This window comes from Anser brachyrhynchus (genome assembly GCF_964034855.1).
Source record: "Anser brachyrhynchus genome assembly, chromosome: 9".
NCBI classification, from domain to species: Eukaryota; Metazoa; Chordata; class Aves; order Anseriformes; family Anatidae; genus Anser; species Anser brachyrhynchus.
Window position 1 is genome coordinate 20,903,433 of NC_137703.1, and position 19,706 is coordinate 20,923,138.

Genomic DNA, 19,706 nt, shown 5'->3' on the forward strand with positions numbered 1-19,706 from the left:
TATTCACTGTTCTGTGTGCAGAAAGTGTTTTTTTTTTTTATTGTAAGTCATTAATGGCAGACATCAACTATTTTGTTCATTGGTAGAAATACCGTATAGAACCCCTTTGTGATTTGGGACACTTCAGAAATAGCAAGAAATATTGCAGAATAACACAAGTTTTCAGAGGGCTAGCATCACATATTGTGTGGTGATAACAGGATATTTGTTTGCTTACTTGCTTATTTGTATTCACAACTTTTTTCCAAAGTTATGGTAGAAATGTTCTTTTCTGATGAAAAGAATAGAGATGGTGGCAATCTCTATTCTAAGCTGGATATCACAAAACCAGGTAAATAACTTGCATTTCCTAAGACTGATGACAATAATGAGTTTCTACCGCAAACTATTGAAAGCTGTTTATACCTTCTGCATCCTTCTGACCCTGAGTCTGGTGGTATGCATGAAAAAAAAATAAATTACAACTCTAATTACAAACACAGGGAAGGAATGCATCTCAGACAACAGTAGTGTAGGGCATAGAATAATTCATGGGAATTCAAGGAGCAGTTCTAGGGTCATTTTAGAGACGCTTCTTACTAAAGCTCCCTAATCTTCCATCTTCTGTGAGTTAATGTAATGATGGTCTGATAGGATATTTTTATATATGTAAATGTTTTGCCTGTTCAAAACCTAAACATGTTCTTTGATTTCATATCTCAGTGCCAGCAGCAGACCTGCTGGGGTGCTCCCAAAAGGATAAATTGATAAAAGACCTAATAAGGGGGAACTGAACAGGAATGGGGGAAAAAAAAAAAAGAATTAGTTTGCTGAGACATGGCTAACATAATTGAGTTTATATATGTTTCATTAAACTGAGACTTGACAGCTTTATGAGGAAACAGTGGGGTTTGCAGTGTATGAAGAACCTGTAATACTGCCAAGGCTGATCAGGTCTTGTGCCATACAGCCTATTTAATAGACAAATATTTGCACAGTGAAAATGTCATTTTAAAATGACTGGTTTGATAATCCCTTAAACTTTTAAATGATCTGCAAAGTCTCGAAATTCTATCCTGGTTTAAAATATACCAGCACATTAGATAATCAAAGCAAACAAACAAAAAAGGGTTAAGATTTGCTCCTAAATTAGGGATTGTTGTTGTTGTTGACTCCTGCTTCTTTAATGCATCAGTTTTCTGCTCTGTTTGTTGAGGAACTTATCTGGAATTGGGCTGGTTTGTTCTCCCTATTGCAGGTGCAATTTGTGGCCTACAACCGCATTCAGCTTATAGGACGTTTACTTGGATCTACATTTGTGCTTACACTGTAGGTCTACATTTTTTCATGTTCAAACTTGCCTGCCTGAGAAATGAATAATAACAATGAATAAAATCAAAGCTATTTTCATGGTTTTTATTTATTTATTATTATTATTTACTGCCACCTGCAATATGACAAACACTATTAGCTCATATTTATGCAGCAACAAGTTAGTCAATCCATCAGAATTGGTCAGTAAGTTATTTGGTTATTTGTGACCAGCAGAATGATGCACCAGGTTCTTGCAGTGTGCTTATGTTACTGCAACCCCACCATCTTGGTGGTTCAGTACAGAGAAACAAGGCTACATAAGATGCATCTGACTTTAACCAACATAGCAGTTAAAGGAGGTTAATGAAAGACTAAGTGTTATTGGACTGCATTTTAGAAGATGTAATCAGTTATAGATCGATCTCCCTTTATTTCACCTGCTGTATAGAACAAAACTTGAATTTTTCTTAACAAAATTGGGACTGAAGCCTGTTTCATCCTTGCCCTTTCAATCTTTACTTATTTGATCTGTGATTTTATCTTGCTTTCTGCCACTCTTCTCCCCAGAAATCACTGGTTGCTTTGATCTTGTAAAAAAAATAATAAAATAAAAATTACAACACAAGTGATCTATATCATATTGCTTAGCTGAGAATGCAGATTGGAAAAATCCAATAGCCAAATAGAGAAATAGGTGAGCAAAGGAAAAATATTCCAAGAAAGAAAAGGTTAAACACCTGACAAGACAGCAATAACACACACAAAAACAGTATCTATTTTGCTCTCCTATGTCTATATTTTATATAGCAGGTGATTTAGTAAATATAATAAAGATAAGCAGAATCTGTTGGTTACAAGGAGATTTAAATAACAGCAAAACTACATTGATTCTTATTAAAAAGTACCATGTGTCATTAAGTACCTGTTTTCCTTAAATAGTGTATGTATTAAAAACCACTAAATTTCAAAAATTCTCAAAACTAAATTTGCATAGGAAGAGCAATATATGACAATGTGAATGATCAGATTCATGGAAAGATGTCCTCAATGCCATTTTAACACTAATGGCAATGTAAAAAGACTGGGCAAAGAATTTACTATGGTGAGAAACAGGAAGGAAGGAAAAAATAATGCAATGAAAATTGCATTAATGGGAACAGTAAGCAGGTGGCAATAACCAAATAGCTTTAATTGTCCTAGTAGCTCAGGGGAATCAATTTGCTGTGATTATTACCCACATGTTGTAAGGGAAGAAAATAGCAAATTAAATAGAATGACACAAATGGTAGTAATCTATACCATAGATTCCCATAGAGAGCTCTCAGCAGTTCTGTCCTCAAGGCCAGATTGATTTAGATAATTTTGTCCTGGAGAAAGATGAGTGGAGATGCCAGTCAGGAAATGAAATACAGTTATTAGTGCATGCATGTGGCCTGAAAGCCAGATATTTTGGTTTTGGGTGCACTAGAAAACTTCCAAATCCGCAGCACAGAGGATTGATTGCTCCTTTAGAACTTCCCTCAACATTATTTAATAGCTTACCCTGTAACAGAGCATTGCTATTAAATCTCCTTGTCTATACAAAGCCATACTAGAAGACCAATATAGACCACTTATCTGCAGATCTACTTGACCCAACAGATTGTTAGTCCCATGATTGTTTTCAGCATTTCAAAAAAATGTATTTTTTTAACTGATATTTAGCTGAGACTACAAGAATTTGAGAGAAGGCTCACTCAGAACAGCTAGTATTCAACTTACTAACTCTAGTCATAGAGGACACAAGCAGTGCACCTTCAAGCTTCTGGCTTGCCTGATTCACAGTTGCATGAGGAACAGGGTGGGATTTAGCTGACTAAATGCAGGCAGCTAGTGCTGTTGGAGATACCTTAAACTCCCACATCTGACTTCCATTGCCATTCCTGATGGGCACAGGTCATCTTCTAGGTCTGCAAGTCTGTGTTGTATCTGCAGAAAACATGTCTTGGATACCAAAGTATTTGAAAAGGCACTATAGTCCCATATGTAGGCAACTGAATCCTGTGTCAAATTTATACATACCGTATGGATGCCCTGATAAAATATATCGTAGACTTTTCAATAGGCTACAGTTGCCTACAAAAGGCTAGGGATGAATCTATCCAAATGGTTACTATTGGCATAGTTCTATTTTGTACAAAAAATACCCTTTGATACAGGAAGGGTTGGCTTCCTGTACCAAAAGGTGAAGTATTTGCTGGGGTTCTGAAAGACAGGGATTTAAATTCCTAGTCTGAATCAGGCAGACCAGGTTTGAACCTGGATCTTCCACATCCTCAGGAAGTGCCGTAATCATTAGGCCCTCAGCTAATCAAAGACTCTGAGTTAATTCATGCCAGACCTTAATTATTTGAAAGTAATGCACTTCTGCAGAGAAGCTTTGATTTTTAAAGAAACGGCATTTCCAAAATGAAAAACTATTTTCAATGAAAGAACCCTAACTAATTAGAACATTGGTTACTATCGGTCTTAGGTGGGATATTCCCTCTTCTTTCAAAGTAGAATGTACAGAAATAAAGTACAGAGTTTCTCTGAAATAAAATAACATTAGTGATTGGATCTCTGTTTCTTGAGAGAAACTTCTTAAATGCTGTAGAATGGTCGGGGTGCCCAACACGAAAATCCCGTATTGCATAACCAGACTAATTCACAATTAAGCTTTGAGTAGTTAGCTATCTCACAGACCAGGCTTGCTGATCCTACATTGTTTATTTTTTAGTATTTCCCTCTGTACTTATCCACGCTTTCCATGAGGCAATAGCTAAATGTGTTCCAGTGAAGCATCTGTACAATAACCTTCAGTGAGAGGACTCAAATGGTGATGGAAAATCTTCACAGCTGCTTTAAAACTAATCCTAGTTTATAACCATGAGGTTATTAATTGAAATCTGTACAATATGCATGTTATTTACCTTTTCTGCCATGCTGCCTGGTCTGGTAGACAAACTAAACACGTTAACACAAAACTCTAATTTTCAGAGAATGGAATCAAGCTACAGATTTGGCTCAGCATCTAGATTTTGGAAAACGTTTCAAATTATGCACTGGGAGAATATTTAGACAATATTATACAGTTTTGATTTAACAATTTTTAATTATAGCTATCACTTCTGGCAACTATCCATTGTTCCTTAGTAAGCTATAGCATATCATTTACACAGAATATACAGTAAAGAATTTAGAGAAGAACTTGAATCATATGCAGAATGCCTCGTTTTGTACACCTGTGCATTGTACACAGCATGACAGGTTACTCGGCACTTCCAAGCAGTAGGTAATATGCTAGCATATGCTAATAACAGCAGTAGGCACGAACAGCCTTGCCTTGTGTTTATGTCTAGAAATGCCTCTTGTGATAGCAATTTGGAATTGAATTAACTTTGTGTTTTTACAGTTGCCTATTCTGAAAATAGAACAGAATTTAGGGGTTAAAAATAAAAGATTGTCAGAACCTGCTGTTGAACTAGAACTTTTTAGACACAAAGAACAGTGCATTTGGACATCAGTGGTTGGACTAGATGATCTTGGAGGTCTTTTCTAACCTTAATGATTCTATGATTTCCACATTTAGGAATTGCCTAGTAAAACAATGCCTAGTCCAGGGTAACACAACTTCTGAGGTACCAGCTAAGTTAAATGAGGATCTGTTTTTTTTTTTTTTCTTGATTAAACATTTGGTTTTAATTGTGCTTTGAGAGAGTGGTGGTGGATGGCTGTTAAATCATCAGAAGTTTATATATATATAAGAATGTGGATGTGGCAAATCTGTACCAGTCTAAAACTGAAATGTATTGATGTATGTCAGTAGGAGGCCAGTCAGTCCTCCATGACTAAGGTTGTAAAGTGCTTCTACTGCAATATAAATAAAAAGGGAGGGATTATTGATCACTCGCCTAATATTTTCTCTTATCTTCCTCCAACCTCGCAAAAAGCTGAAATAGTGCTTCATATCCAAAATACTGACCTACTCCCATCATTTTAATGGTAGAGGCCAGCATGAAAATTTCAGGGTCCAAAACAATAGTTAGTGCAAAACTGGGGAGGTGAGGTGCAGTGTTAATTTTATTTGTGTATTTATTTTCCTTTAGGAAACAGTAGAAGCAATGAAATGTTCAGGCATTATTTTTAAAGAGACTTCCTACTTCTGGCTGAGGCAACATAGAGACGTAGAGGTTACGATCTCAGACATACCTGAGCATGTTCCTACTGCCTGTAATAAATGGAGAGACTAAACTTTCTGTATCTCAGCTCCACTTAGGTAGGAAGTAGGATGAGAACAAGGAGAACTGTCCATGAATATCTGCAGCTTCTTTTCTGAAATTCAGGTATCAGAAGGAAGTAGCTGTCCATCTCCAATTCACATACAATCAGCATCCTACTTACACAGAAGTTAGTGAGGTTAGATTTAAATCCATGTAAGAAGAGGGAAATAACTGTAGGGACAGCTTGAGCTGGAGCTGTCTGGGCAAAAAAAGTGGATTGAGATGAGCTGTAGTGTTCAGAATAGGATGCATGAGTACCTGAGCTTTGAAATATGTAAGCAAGAAAAATCGAGCTGCAGTGAGGTGGGAAAGGCAGGAAAGGGTTCTGCCAGGAGAGGCCTGCAGTGTCTTCATGATGAAAGTTTGCGTGATAACACATGTGCCTAACACAGGAATAGGTGAAACTTGCACTGGCCTCCCTACTGTTTCCAAGGTGGGAGTGCTTTCACTGTGGAAATTTAATGTATGAACACCATGAACGGATGTGTTTGTGTGCATGTGTTTCACAAATTATCACAGAAGCATCCAAGAATTACTTCTCAGTAATAAAGCTTTCTAATGCAGTCCTTTAAAAATGTCATAGGCTTAACGTTCTCAGGAATGGTGTAGTAGCATTTGACAGGATTGACCTTTAGGAAATTAGTTAATTATTTTAAAACTAGTTATGTTTGTAAGCCCAAGCTTTAACCATCTTAAACAAAAGTAAAATGGCTTCATCCTTGCATCTGAAGCTGGCAGCAGATATTTTGTGCTATACGGTATTTGTTTAAAAGCATTAGCAGTACTGTATTTGTAAATATATATTTAAGCTTTTTGATTCTGCTTGGGAAAGGAAAACGGCTCTGTAGCATCTACAAAGCACAATTATTAAGTATTTCTAACAAATACAACATTTAATAGTGTCCTTTATGCTGTAAAAAGCACTTACAGTTTATATATGTGTATGTAGTCATAACAGTGATCACATGAATGTAAATAAAAAATAAAGTAATTCCATGCATGATAGGTAGTTGCAATTGAGACAAGTACCTTTTGATAAAGCAATGCAGGAAAATATCATCCAAGATAATCAGAAATACATCTTACATTAACTGACACCCTCATTGTTTTATGCAAAGTCAGTGAAAATGGATTTGCTTGATAGTGTTGAAATGGAATTGGCTTATGCAGCTGGAGTGCTTTGATGGCATATCTCAGTAACAGCTGAGCAGCATGCCACACAAGTCAAGCTGTGTGTGTGTAACATTATGGGATGAATGTCCAACCTCAGTCCTTTAATCCTGGTACAACTAGCTATGGGAATATTTAGTGCCCAATTAAAAAAAATTAACTGACTGCTCTGTGCCTTTATACACAAAATTGGTCTTCTTAGGGCTGTCGGTGTACTGCAGTGATGTTGAGCAAAGCAGTGTAGGATGCCTGAGAGAATTCAGTCTGAAGAATCTGAAAGCAGAATGTAAAATGAATTCGTTATTTTTCACAGATGTAATTCTGTTCATAAATAGCAAGGAGAAAATTAGAAATATTAAATCCTAACATGATATCAGAAGAAATTTTCATCTTTACATCTTTATTCTTTTCTGTCAGTAAAACTTGTTTGGAAATGCTTGGAAGAAAATTATAAATAGTTTACTCCTAATCACTGTGTTTATAGACTAACAAAAAATGTTTTTCTGTGATCTGTTCATCCCATTCATATGTCATATGGCTCTTGAAGAATCAAACATCCTCATAGAAATGATGCTAGTAGCTTGAACTTCTTTGTAGATCATCTTTGATTTGAATAAAGTCACATTTAGGAATTGTTTGGCTCATTATGACTGGAACACAGGTGTTTATCTTAAGAAAAGGCATGACAGAAGGAAGACGTGATTGGAGTCAGTAATAGAGTCCTCTAATCAGATGAGATGTTGTGCTCTACTTTCTGTGCATGTTTGCCTGAGGTATGTGTTCCTTCAAATCCACAAACTTAAAATATGTCATTTTAAAAATATTATGCCTTGGCTGCAGGAAGGCTGGCAAGCAGTGCTAGAAGTGAATTGAGACTAATTCTTCCCAGTGTATATATATAGATAACAAAGTTTCATTCTGTAAAATGCATAGTAGCCTACTTCTCTAAGGTCTAAGCTTGATGTCATTGATGTCTGGTGTAACTTTGGAAAAAAAGTTGCATTAGGAAATTTGTTGTGGGAGGAAAAGTGTAAATGTTTAACACCTTGTTTCACACCCCTGCTTAACATCTTCTGGTTTTTGTTATGAATGAAAACACTTGCAAGCCTATCTCATAGGAGATAACCTGCTCCTGTTTATAATTTCAAGAAAAGAATAACAGTAACCTTCACTGTGTGATCACTTCCATTAGAGTTTGCTGAGGTATCACAAACAGCAGGCTTTCGAAATAAATGTTGGCACAGGCATTCAGAAATTCACACTCTACATGTGATACATACACACAAAGCCTGTGTTTATTCTTCTCTTTGAAAAGCCTGAAGATTTATCTTGAGGAAATCCTTGGCTGACTGGGAAAACTTCCAAAATGTTTTGCAAGGTACATCTGAATTCTTTGCCTACATCCAGTTCATGAAGCTTTGGGGATTAGGAATAGAAAATAAGCTCTTAGGAACAATCAAGATCAGTCAAGAAATAGAGGGGAAAAAAAACAACAGAACAGCCTTAGTATCTATATAAGACAAATATTTCAAAATATTAACAGTAATAGGGAGAAGTAGAAAAATGGCATAATTTCAAGAATTTTGAAATGCTGTGATAGCTTACTGCCAGGTTGGAATTCTCCCATTTTTGCTTGATGCAACAGTGAGCAGTGTGTAACAGAAATGGGTAGAGCGTGCTTATTGCCTAGGCTGACACTTATTATATACTCTCTGAAACATTTCCACAGAGTAACCTGAGCTTCAGTATAGTTTTCGTAGAAATGCATTACAGGAAGTGAAGGACAGATGTGTTCCCCAGTCCCTTCCGGGAACTGAGGTTAAAAGCGCTGAAACTACACATCCTTTGAAGGTGAAGGTAGCTGAAGGAGGTTTAAAGCAAAACATTTTGATTTATTTTGGAACCTGCACATTTGAATTTCAGTTAACTGTAATAATGCTTTAGGATTTGAAAACCAGTAGCTTTATAGAGGAAAGAAGCCCAGATTATTACCCAGTGAGAAGATATCAGAATTCAGCCATTTTATGTTTTGTTTAGCAGCAGTAAAGGACACCTGTAAGAAACGAAGTTTTGGTAGTTCTCTGCATGGAGAAAACTCTGTGCTGAGCTGAGAACTATTCTTCTACCAGTGTTCAGCTGTAGACGCATAACCTGAGCATAAAAGACTTAGAAGTGATTTTTCCAGTATTTTAGCACATTTTTCTTATTTTTGTGTTTATTTTTCTACTTTTACACTCTGATTTTAAATTCCCAAACTAGTCTACTTTTGAGCAAATATTAGACCAAGATATTTCACTTAAAGCTTTTAAAAGCTTTCAAAAGTTACTAATAAACAAATGACAGCTGAACGTAAAGGAAAAAAGGGGAATTAGATTCACTAATACTCTTTTCAATCTGGCTTAAAAATATCTTTATTACTGGCTAAAGAATTTGCATTCCATCCATACTATGTCTATTAGATATCTAGGAAGTAAACTATTTTACAAATATACTAACATTTTATTGTAACATTTACCTTCTTCAGTTATGTCTATAAAGCACTGTATGCTACAGCATTCCTGATCTTTTACAAAATACGTACTTGTGCTAAATGAAGTAAAGTGTGATTTCAGTGACTGTTTGCAACTAATAGAACAACTAATAGTAACCAACTTGATGTGCTGTAAAAGCTATTCATATCATTTTGGTATATGGTCTCTGAGGTTTTTAAACCTGTACGTATGGTAAATCTGCATTTCCTGTAAGGTTAGTTAAAATGTCAGTCCTTTAAAATCTTGCGTCTTTGAGGACTAGAAACAAATATTCTGAAAACCATTGGGACGCTGACAATGTTTAATGACTAGAAGGAAAGGCTCCCTCCCCTTTGTAGCTCTGCAGAGTGGCATAATACTGATTCTTAAACCCAGTGGTCAATCTTTTTGGTTAAAAAATTGGGGCCAGTGTAACTTGGGGAGGGAAATGCTGTAACAGAGGATGTTGGTGAGGAGGAGGAAACCTATTAAGGTGACAAAATAATCTTACAGCTCTTGGAGGTGTGTTGTGTTCAAAACACTTCTGGCAGAAATGGATTAGTAGGTAGAGTACAAAGTTAGAAGTGTGTGGTAAATACAATTCATTTCCTGCCTCTGAGTTTTATCACAGGGATAGCACTTCTGTGTATCTCTTTTGAGAGAACTGGAATCATGCAGTGCTGTCTACACTACCATCTTAAAGGATTTATTTTCCGAATCCCTTGTGATTCTTAGGGAAGGGACAGTGCAATATCCCTGTCTTTCGACCAGGTGTCCTACTAGCAGTCCTGCATGAATTCATGTAAGGTAATGTGGCTCACTTGTATAGGTTAGTACTGTGGTTCCCAAAGGAGTCAAAGCAGGACAAATAGCTTCAAACTCAAGCGTGCAGCAGGTTGTACTTTTCTGTCTTCCTACATTTTCATCCCTTTCTGCTTCTACAGTTGTGCTTACGTTTATCGCCATGATTTGCATTAGTTTTTAAATGTGCCTTGATATTCACTTTGTGTTTTCGTGACTTTGTTTCATTCCTCATTATGTCCATTGTGAACTACGGTGGATTGGTGATTCTTTAACAGTCATTGAAATAAAATGTTAGATTGAAATTTGTTTTAAAAAACAAACTAAAAAAAAAACACACTACAAACACACAAAACAGAAACTAAATGATAAATATATCACAAAGCTAAACAACATATTTCAAGTCTGATCAAATGAAACGTTTTCTTCAATATTACTTTTGTTACTCACTTTGGTGAAAACATGCACAAAAGAAAACCCCAAATAGTTTCAGTAACACAACAAGGTTATTATTATTTTTTTTATGTTTTTGGCTTATCCAGCATGTCCCAAAATACTAATTATCTAGATCTATCACCAACCTTCTGTTTTCTGTCTGATGCCAGGGCTCAGTCCCTTTCCTAAAAAGCTCAATTTAACAGAAAAACAACCGAAGGAGAACAAATAGGCTGTCTCATCCATGAAGGGTGATTATAAGTCTTGGACTTGCTTTAAAAAAAAAAAAAAAGGCAAAGACAAATCTTCGTCACTCACTTCAGCCTGTGGCCCTTTTGAGTTATGGATCTTTCATAACCAGGGAAGGAGCTTAGCACTTGCCCTTCATGGGTGAAATAGCCTGTTCATATTCAGGAACAGGTAGCAAACAATTATAAATGGATTTAAAGAGATGCCAAGATTATAGTCAGGAAACATCAATTATTATAAACTGCATGTAGTTTCTTCCTTCCTTTCTCATTGTATTTCATATACAGGATCTAGCAACGATACCTATCTGCTTAATATTGAATACAGCCACAGAATCATTAACAAGGCTACAGAAATATAATTATTTTAAGGTATTTTAACAAATATATTTTTATTAAAAAAGAAAAAAATGTTTCCACAAGGATGAAGCGGACAAGTTACTGTGGTACGTTTTGGCAACGTTTTACTGGTGTCTGACCATGATCATGTTTGGCAGGACTACAGTTAGTGCAAGGCACCATACATTAGGCTGCCTGTGACTGAAAGAGAAATAAAGTACTTTTTGGTGTCTGAATTGCCATGAGTTACAGTGCTTTAATAGCACCATAGTTTCTGCTTGCCTGTAGATTTATTTTGTGTCTTAGTTATAGTAACGTGAGGATGGTGAGGCGAAGGTGTGTCCTTACTCAAAAATTGATTGTGAAAACATAGAATCATTTCTGTCATATCCTATCATGCCACTACGGACAACAGTGTCCTCTTGAAGCTTGATTTTTCCTGACAACTCCGACAGAGAAGACAACTCTTCTTTTTTCGCAAGTAAAAACTAGAAAATACAACCTAGATTCACCTGAATTAACATCACGCTCTTAACTGAGGCCTGCTCACAGTCACTGGAGAGACTCAAATAATCTGGTCATTCTGTTGATTAGGATCCTAGCCTAGATGTCTCTATTAGCTCTCTACAGTCACTAGGAATGATTCTCATTCTATGAAATTTGCCATCTTAAGTTCAAATTTAAATAATGGCCTGAAAGTAGGAAGTTTAGTTAGAGATAATTAATATTCAAATGGCACCTGCATGAAGTGGACTGGAGTCAACCTGTCATCTTTCTCAGCTGCTAGCCTAAGAGAACATCATTACTAGGGCACAAAGTAAAATAGCCTGAGGCTTCTTTAGGATATGATTTTGCAGGGGTACTGTGTAAGAATGAAAGCAGGTAGAAGTGAGTGGATGGTAGCTGTGTGAGGCAGTGATACTGTAGTTAATGCCTCAAGAAAAGAGAAAGCAAAGAACAAGAGTCCAGGATGAAAGGGAAGTTCCCAGGAGATGAAACAGTGGCAAAGGTATTCCTGCCAGTACATGCAAAGACACACCTGGAATAGCACTATAATTACTTTTGCTAATTTACTGATAATATATTCTGAAAATAACATTCTGCTATATATTAGTAGTAAAAAATTCTATTTTTCCTGTTCTGTTTCCTCTTTCCTGCTATGGAATTGAACAAGCTAAGAGGAGTATCAGATGAAGAAGGCTGAGCAGCTGTTGCTTGACTCTCTGAAAAGCCTGCAGTGCAGAATGACCGTTCTTGCAAAAAACACAAATCGTTTTCTGACAACTCAAAGTGGAAAGAAAATAACCTTAAAAAAAGCAAGTTCTCTCTAAATATCTAGTTATATTAGCTGTAAAGTAAATCCATTTGTTTAAGCAGTATAATACCAGCACAGCAGAAGATTATCTTGACTACTTCTGAAGCTCTCTAGAAGTGAAGTTTGCATGACTCTCAGCAGGGAAGGAAGCTTGAAGGGTCTCTTACTTCAGCTGTTAACTTAAAGCATTAGAGAAGTAGCTGGTAGGCCCATGAGGTTCTTAATGACTCTTTTGCTTGATATTTCAAATGTTGTCTTTCATGTACGAAAAAAGCTTTTGGCTTACTTTATGAGGTAACTCTTTATATCCTATTGAAACAGTTCTATATATCTGCTGTGTGTCTTGAGTTTGCATCTGTGTGCCTTTATTATATATATTAGTGTGTATACATATATTTGTTTTTATATATGCATGTGCATATTTGCACATATGCATAAATACATATGCATATGTGCAAATATGCACATATGCATCCCATATCCTGGGGTGCATCAAGCACGGCATTGCTAGTCAGTTGAGGGAAGCGATTGTCCCGCTCTGCTCTGCGCTGCTGCGGCCTCACCTCGAGTACTGTGTGCAGTTCTGGGCACCACAGTACAAAAAGGACATTAAACTGTTGGAGAGTGTCCAGAGGAGGGCGACGAAGATGGTGAAGGGCCTAGAGGGGAAGACATAGGAGGAGTGGCTGAGGTCACTGGGCTTATTCGGCCTGAAGAGGAGTCTGAGGGGGGACTTCATCGCAGTCTACAACTTCCTCACGAGGGGGAGTGGAGAGGCAGGTGACCTATTCTCCGTAACCACCAGTGATAGGACCCGCGGGAACGGTGTTAAGCTGAGGCGGGGGAAGTTTAGGCTGGACGTCAGGAAGAGGTTCTTCACTGAGAGGGTGGTCGCACACTGGAGCAGGCTCCCCAGTGAAGCAGTCACTGCACCAAGCCTGTCTGAATTTAAGAAGCGACTGTGCACTTAGTCACATGGGCTAAACTTTTGGGTAGACCTGTGCGGTGCCAGGAGTTGGACTTGGTGATCCTTATGGGTCCCTTCCAACTCGGGATATTCTATGGTTCTATATACGCACATACACATCTGTGCATTTTAATGTATATAGGTACATCTGTAGTGATTTATTCAATTTTTCGTTTCAATTCATTTGCTTCTCTGTTTTCTGCATCATGAAGTAGACCACCTACATACGTGTTTGAAATGGCTTTGTCAGTTGCCACTATAGTATTGAGGTGGTAAATGTACACTACTTATTAATAGATTTCAGCAACTGTCTTTGTTATGCTCCTGGGTCTAATTCTTGGCAAGAGCAAATTGGTGAAGCTGTTAAAATTGTTACATTGACTTTCCTGAAGCATTTTACTTGCTCTGAGGGTTTTGGCACGAAAGGCTTGTAGCTGTAACCATGGACAAGAATGTACAAAAATCTGCAGAGCACGTCTGATAACTGAAACAACAGAAGGATGTTTTTTGGTCTTTTTATGGTCTTTTACCCTCCTTTTTCAGGCAGTACTGTGTAAGCCTCTCAAAGCAGGTTCCTTGTGTGTACCTCTTCCCCATGGTGCAGGACAATGCTTAAGTCATGAAAATAAAGTGAGCTAACGCTGCAGGGGACACAGGTATGGTGTAGAAATAGTAGATGCTAGTTCAGTAACTGTAGTGGAAAAATCCAATATTTTTTCTTTTCTTTTCTTATTTTTTTTTTTTTTAATAGGGAATACAGCAGGAGTCTTTCTGCAAGTAAGGAGATATCAAGGAAAAGAAACTTTTCCTTGCAGGTTGTAGGCTTTTTCATACTCTGTGAGCTCCAACCAAAGGTGGCACTAGGGGATCACAAGAAGCAGTCTGTAAATACACCACTGTGTTCTGCATTCTCTCCCAGTAGTTGCCTTCTCTCCTCAACTTCTTTTCTTCGATATGTTTTAAGTTGATATTTTCTTAAAACGGACAAGTCTTGTCAATTTGAAGCAGATTGGAAGTACAGAGAGAGGGATGGGGAAGGGGAGGTAAAGTAGAAGTCAATCTCCTTTTTACAGTTTTGTGCTTAATCCTGAAGGGAGATCAACTACCTATGTGTCTATCTGTGCAGGATGGTGTTAATTCTGGTTAGAGATATATCTCGATTAATTTAGGGTTCAAAAATCCTCCATGAGAGACATGTAAAGATAGCAGTAAGTTCTTGTCTACATCATACCTGACAGAAATTTCAGAAAACACTTCATTTTCACGAGGCACTTTGACAGCTGGCCGCTGCCTGTGTCTTTGGAAAGTCCTATCAGCTACTTTCTGCTTATCTGCCTTTTAGGTTGCGATTGAATCCTGGAGAACAGGGTACATGCTGCTGCTAGAAACACTTTGGGAGATACTGAATTACTAAACTTTGTGTAAAATTAACCTGGAAACTGCAGGTGATGCAGCAGTCTACTTAAATAGTGTGCTTCCTGTGGGATTTTAAGAAAATCACTCTCTCTCTGTTTTGTTTCCCTGTCTGAGGACTGATTCTTCCTCCTTCATGAGCTGTGAAGACACAAAATCAGTTCTCGTGCTTGCTGCAGGTCTAGGTGATAGATAAGTATCTACATATTCTATTGTGTCTGCCCCACATCCTCATGGGGTTGTTGTCTTCTCCTGTTATTCAGGGCATGTTGTGGTCTGATCAGTAAATGTTTAAGGGGGAATGATTGTGAGCAAAACCCCCAAACTGTTTCTGATCAGCTTCTCCCTGCATATCTCTGGGCGTGTCTGGCCTTCACAGATTCATAGGTTTTAATCCTGTCTTTGACACACATCTGAATGAAGTCATTGCCTCCAATTCTTAGAATTGTTCAATAGTTCAAAATACTTTTTTTTTTATTATTATTTTAAAAGGACCACTGAATTCAATGCGTGTTATACGCCTTAGGGCTGTTGAAGATCCCAATGGAGAAATAGCATCTTTGGTAAGTGAATTTGATCCTGAATGCCTTTGCCTCATATTTCTTAGAAGTAAATGAGGAAATTTTATTTACCTATCTACAAGATGGTTGAATGCCATGACTAAATAATATATGTGAAATATTACTAATTTTAATCCATATGAAATGGGTTTTGTAGACCATCACCAAGTTAAGAGAATGTATGTACAAATTAGGTTGACTAAAGAACAGTCAGTTCTTAGTAAATAATATAAAATCATCTTCATATATGTCCCTCTCTTCCAGTGCCCTCTTTCGTTTTTACTTGTTCTTGACAGCAATGTAACAGGTGAGATGAGTGCTGCTTGCGTCAGAGCACAGCAGCCTGCCTTATGCTATGTACCAGTGAAGAGGTGAGAACACCAGGCTTTGCCCAGTATTTCTTTTGAGGTGCGTTTCATTGCATAACTCCATCATAACCAAAGCTGCATCACTAAATTTTTAGTGGGCAAGGCATCGTGTTGTCCATCCTAATGTGATATCTGTGCTCCCTGCCTCTGCTTGGGGTGTTTTATGTTACAGTACTTGCTTCTGTCAAGTATTCATAAGCACAAAGGGTTAATATTTTACAGTTGAAATGGTGACTGCTTCTCTTAAAATTATGAGATAATGTTCCCTGCCCCCAGTACATGTTCTCAGAGCTACTTGTGCATTGCCAAGATCTTCCTGAAATGTAGGCAGCGTGCCACCTCAGTGTTTGCAGTGTGAGAGGAATTTCTGATGAACTGGGTAAGAGGAGACACTCCATCGTGTGTGTGTGGGGGGAAAGCCAGCCCTCCAAACAAGTGTGGGAAAGCATGGAAAATTTCAGTTTTGTATAGGTTTCTTCCCCTTTCCTCCCTCCCACCCTCCACAGCTCTTTATTTGTTTAAAGAATTTGTATGGTATGTGTGAACTATACAAGTAAATCCCTCCCCCCTGCCATGTGCTAATGACAGAGTGTAAATCACTACCATGTGCCATGTTCTCTGTTCTGTTTACCAGATCACAGTAAATTCATGCTAGTAATGTCAGGGGCCTGACAGAAACTCACAAAAGCAAAGGGGCTATTCAAACCTGGCCTTGAATCTTAACCTTGGTGTGATAGAGAGGCTGTTTGATGTCTGGGAGACACTGACTGTCAAAAGTGCTTGACAGTGTCTATTGGCAAAGTAACAACATTTCAAATGATCATGTATTTTTCTTCTGAGAGAAATACCATTTTTAAAGAGCTGAAGAGATCATTTTCTGATATAAATGGATGGGATCGTGTGTTCCCTAGCTGAGTTTCGTTTCCTGGGCCTTTACCAATAAAGTACCTGAACTTAGGCCCGTTGCAGGAAGAAAATGCAATTGTCACATAGTCATCAGTGCACAGTATTGGTGTAGTTCTGGTGTTTGAGAGCATAGTCCTGTTTTCAGAGTGATCACTGGGCTTTGGAGGGAAAGTGTGTGTGGGCCTGGTTTATGTCACGGGATTGGGCCATACAAAATTCAGATACTGCACGCAACTGTGTTTTCTGCCTCCCATTTGGGCAGATCTTGGAGATAGGAATCCCATTTCTTAAAAAGAAAAAAGGATAAAACATGGTAAAGTTTTCTGAGGATTCATGTGGCTCTGTAGTTAGCAGGGAGATGAAATTAAAGCCAAACTTCCTTTGGTTTTCCTTTAGACTCAATTTTCAGAAAGTGTAAGTCATCCATCCCTCATATTTTTTTGGGCTCCTAAATATTTAAAGAGCACGTATATATCATCTGGATACCTTCTATTACTTTCTGTGCAATTCTGATTTTTTTGATATAGTGGCATAAGACAGACTTCTTCAGTTTCCTTTTAAGAGCTGTTGAAGAGTCAGACTTGCCAGGATTTTCTGATCCAAAGCCCTCTGAAGTTGATTAGTGACAACTTTCTTGTATCTCAGTGGTCTTGGCTAAGGCCCCAAGGTAGCAAAGGACAGATCTTTAGAGTGAGCTTGAGAATGTAGGTTTATGGTCCTATTAAGACGAAGCTGCTCTCCTTACAAAGCAGTCTTTAAAAAAAAATGAGCTGCTTGTGTAGAGAATGTCCACTCACGTAAGACATATTCTGTGTTTGTAATGATACAAGGATTTTGTTGTTTTATGTCTGTCTGCTTTACATCCTGAGTTTTCTGAATCTCTTCAAGTACATAGTGCAAAGGTAGAGGTGGTAAGGAAGAAGTTTTGAGAAATATGGAAGACAATAAGGAAGTCAGAAGGAAACACTGATAATGAGATGGGCCATCAGAGCCGTTCCTTTACAGATTCACAGATTCACAGATTTCTCTAGGTTGGAAGAGACCTCAAGATCATCGAGTCCAACCTCCGACCTAACACTAAGTACTCCACTAAACCATATCCCTAAGCTCTACATCTAAACGTCTTTTAAAGACCTCCAGGGATGGTGACTCCACCACCTCCCTGGGCAGCCCGTTCCAATACTTAATAACCCTTTCGGTAAAGAAGTACTTCCTAACATCCAACCTAAAACTCCCCTGTCGCAACTTTCGCCCATTCCCCCTCGTCCTGTCACTAGGCACGTGGGAGAATAGACCAACCCCCACCTCTCTACAGCCTCCTTTCAGGTAACTGTAGAGAGCGATGAGGTCGCCCCTGAGCCTCCTCTTCTCCAGGCTGAACAAGCCCAGCTCCCTCAGCCGCTCCTCGTAAGACTTGTTCTCCAGACCCCTCACCAGCTTGGTCGCCCTTCTCTGGACTCTCTCGAGCACCTCCATGTCCTTCCTGTAGCGAGGGGCCCAAAACTGAACACAGTACTCGAGGTGCGGCCTCACCAGAGCCGAGTACAGGGGCACAATCACTTCCCTCGACCTGCTGGCCACACTGCTTCTTATACAGGCCAGGATGCTGTTGGCCTTCTTGGCCACCTGAGCACACTGCTGGCTCATATTCAGCCGACTATCCACCAATACTCCCAGGTCCTTCTCGGCCAGGCAGCTTTCCAGCCACTCATCTCCCAGCCTGTAGCTCTGCTTGGGGTTGTTGCAGCCCAGGTGCAGGACCCGGCACTTGGCCTTGTTGAACTTCATGCAGTTGACCTCAGCCCATCGCTCCAGCCTATCCAGATCCTCCTGCAGAGCCTTCCTGCCCTCGAGCAGATCGACACACGCACTTAGCTTGGTGTCGTCTGCAAACTTACTGAGGGTGCACTGGACGCCCTCATCCAGATCATCAATAAAGATATTAAAGAGGACCGGCCCCAGTACCGAGGCCTGGGGGACTCCACTAGTGACCGGCCTCCAACCAGATTTGACTCCATTCACCACAACTCTCTGGGCCCGGCTATCCAGCCAGTTTCTAACCCAGCGAAGCGTACGCCAGTCCAAGCCCCGAGCAGCCAGTTTCTTGAGGAGAATGTTGTGGGGAACGGTGTCAAAAGCCTTACTGAGGTCAAGGTAGACCACATCCACAGCCTTTCCCTCAGCCACCAAGCGCGTCACTTGGTCATAGAAGGAGATCAGGTTCGTCAAGCAGGACCTGCCTTTCACCTGCCTTTAGTTTTCCAACCCACCAACGAATTGTGATTTTTACCATATGCCATAATGCTGATGATCTTCTAAACTTGTCAGCAATGTTTACCATGTTTCTTCAAAATTTTTGGTTACTACTGACTTGACAAAACGGATGCTTTAAATGTGGGTGATATGGTCAGCTGCTAGGTTAAAATGGTGGACTTTCTGCTTTCTGACAGGATTAGAAGAAGAGTTCAGGACTTTAAATGAGTTAGACTATGGGTGAGGTAAGGAGAACATGAGCTAATTGGGGGAAGAAAATCAAAATGTAATCTTGACATCAATAAACTAAGATTAGTTGGCTGTCTACCAATTTTGTCTTACCATACTCCAACCCATTCCATGTGCACTGTGGTACTGAAATGCTTCCAGGCTTGCTCTACAGAGCAAATGTATAGACTGTATGAATAATCTTGTTCATGCCTGAATACTTGGTCACATGTAGGGAGTTCCTCCCTACACATTGTACAGATGATACTTGTATGAATAGCTCCTAGAAAATCTAATGAAAAGGATTACAAAAACTACAAATATTAGAGATAAGTTTGAAGAACATTAATTAGTCTGTTTGTAAAATATTTTTTAGTAAAAAAACAACTGACCAACCCCCCCCTTCCCCCCCCCCCCCCCCCCCCCCAGAAAAAAAAAACAACACACAAAGAACATCAACAGCAACAGTACCCCTGAGTTTTAATGGGCACATGCTCAGCTGAATGAAATGCTCAGTATGAAAGGCTTTGAAGGTCCAAAAGTAGAAAGAAATGTATAGCAAATACTAATAAGACCACTGTAGAAAATCTGGTAAGTCA

The 19,706-nt window shown here is 38.8% G+C and overlaps 1 protein-coding gene across 8 annotated transcripts in view; it reads left to right on the plus strand.

Moving 5' to 3' along the window:
• Positions 1 to 19,706, plus strand: part of LOC308199825 (uncharacterized protein) — a 605,136-nt gene that overhangs the window by 213,214 nt on the left and 372,216 nt on the right. Inside the window, exons 2-4 of one of the 8 annotated variants that reach the window (XR_013954983.1) lie at positions 15,285 to 15,355; positions 15,649 to 15,760; positions 19,077 to 19,124. The exons of 3 other annotated variants lie outside the window; for them this stretch is intronic. Coding sequence is in view for 1 of the 5 variants with exons in the window: in XM_080604496.1 (XP_080460622.1) it covers positions 15,285 to 15,355 (71 nt within the window). In the remaining 4 variants the exon portion in view is untranslated. Of the gene's footprint in view, positions 1 to 14,909; positions 15,235 to 15,284; positions 15,356 to 15,616; positions 15,761 to 19,076; positions 19,125 to 19,706 lie in introns of those variants that run through there. 4 more of the 8 variants (XR_013954984.1, XR_013954985.1, XR_013954982.1 and 1 more) reach the window with 4 other exon arrangements.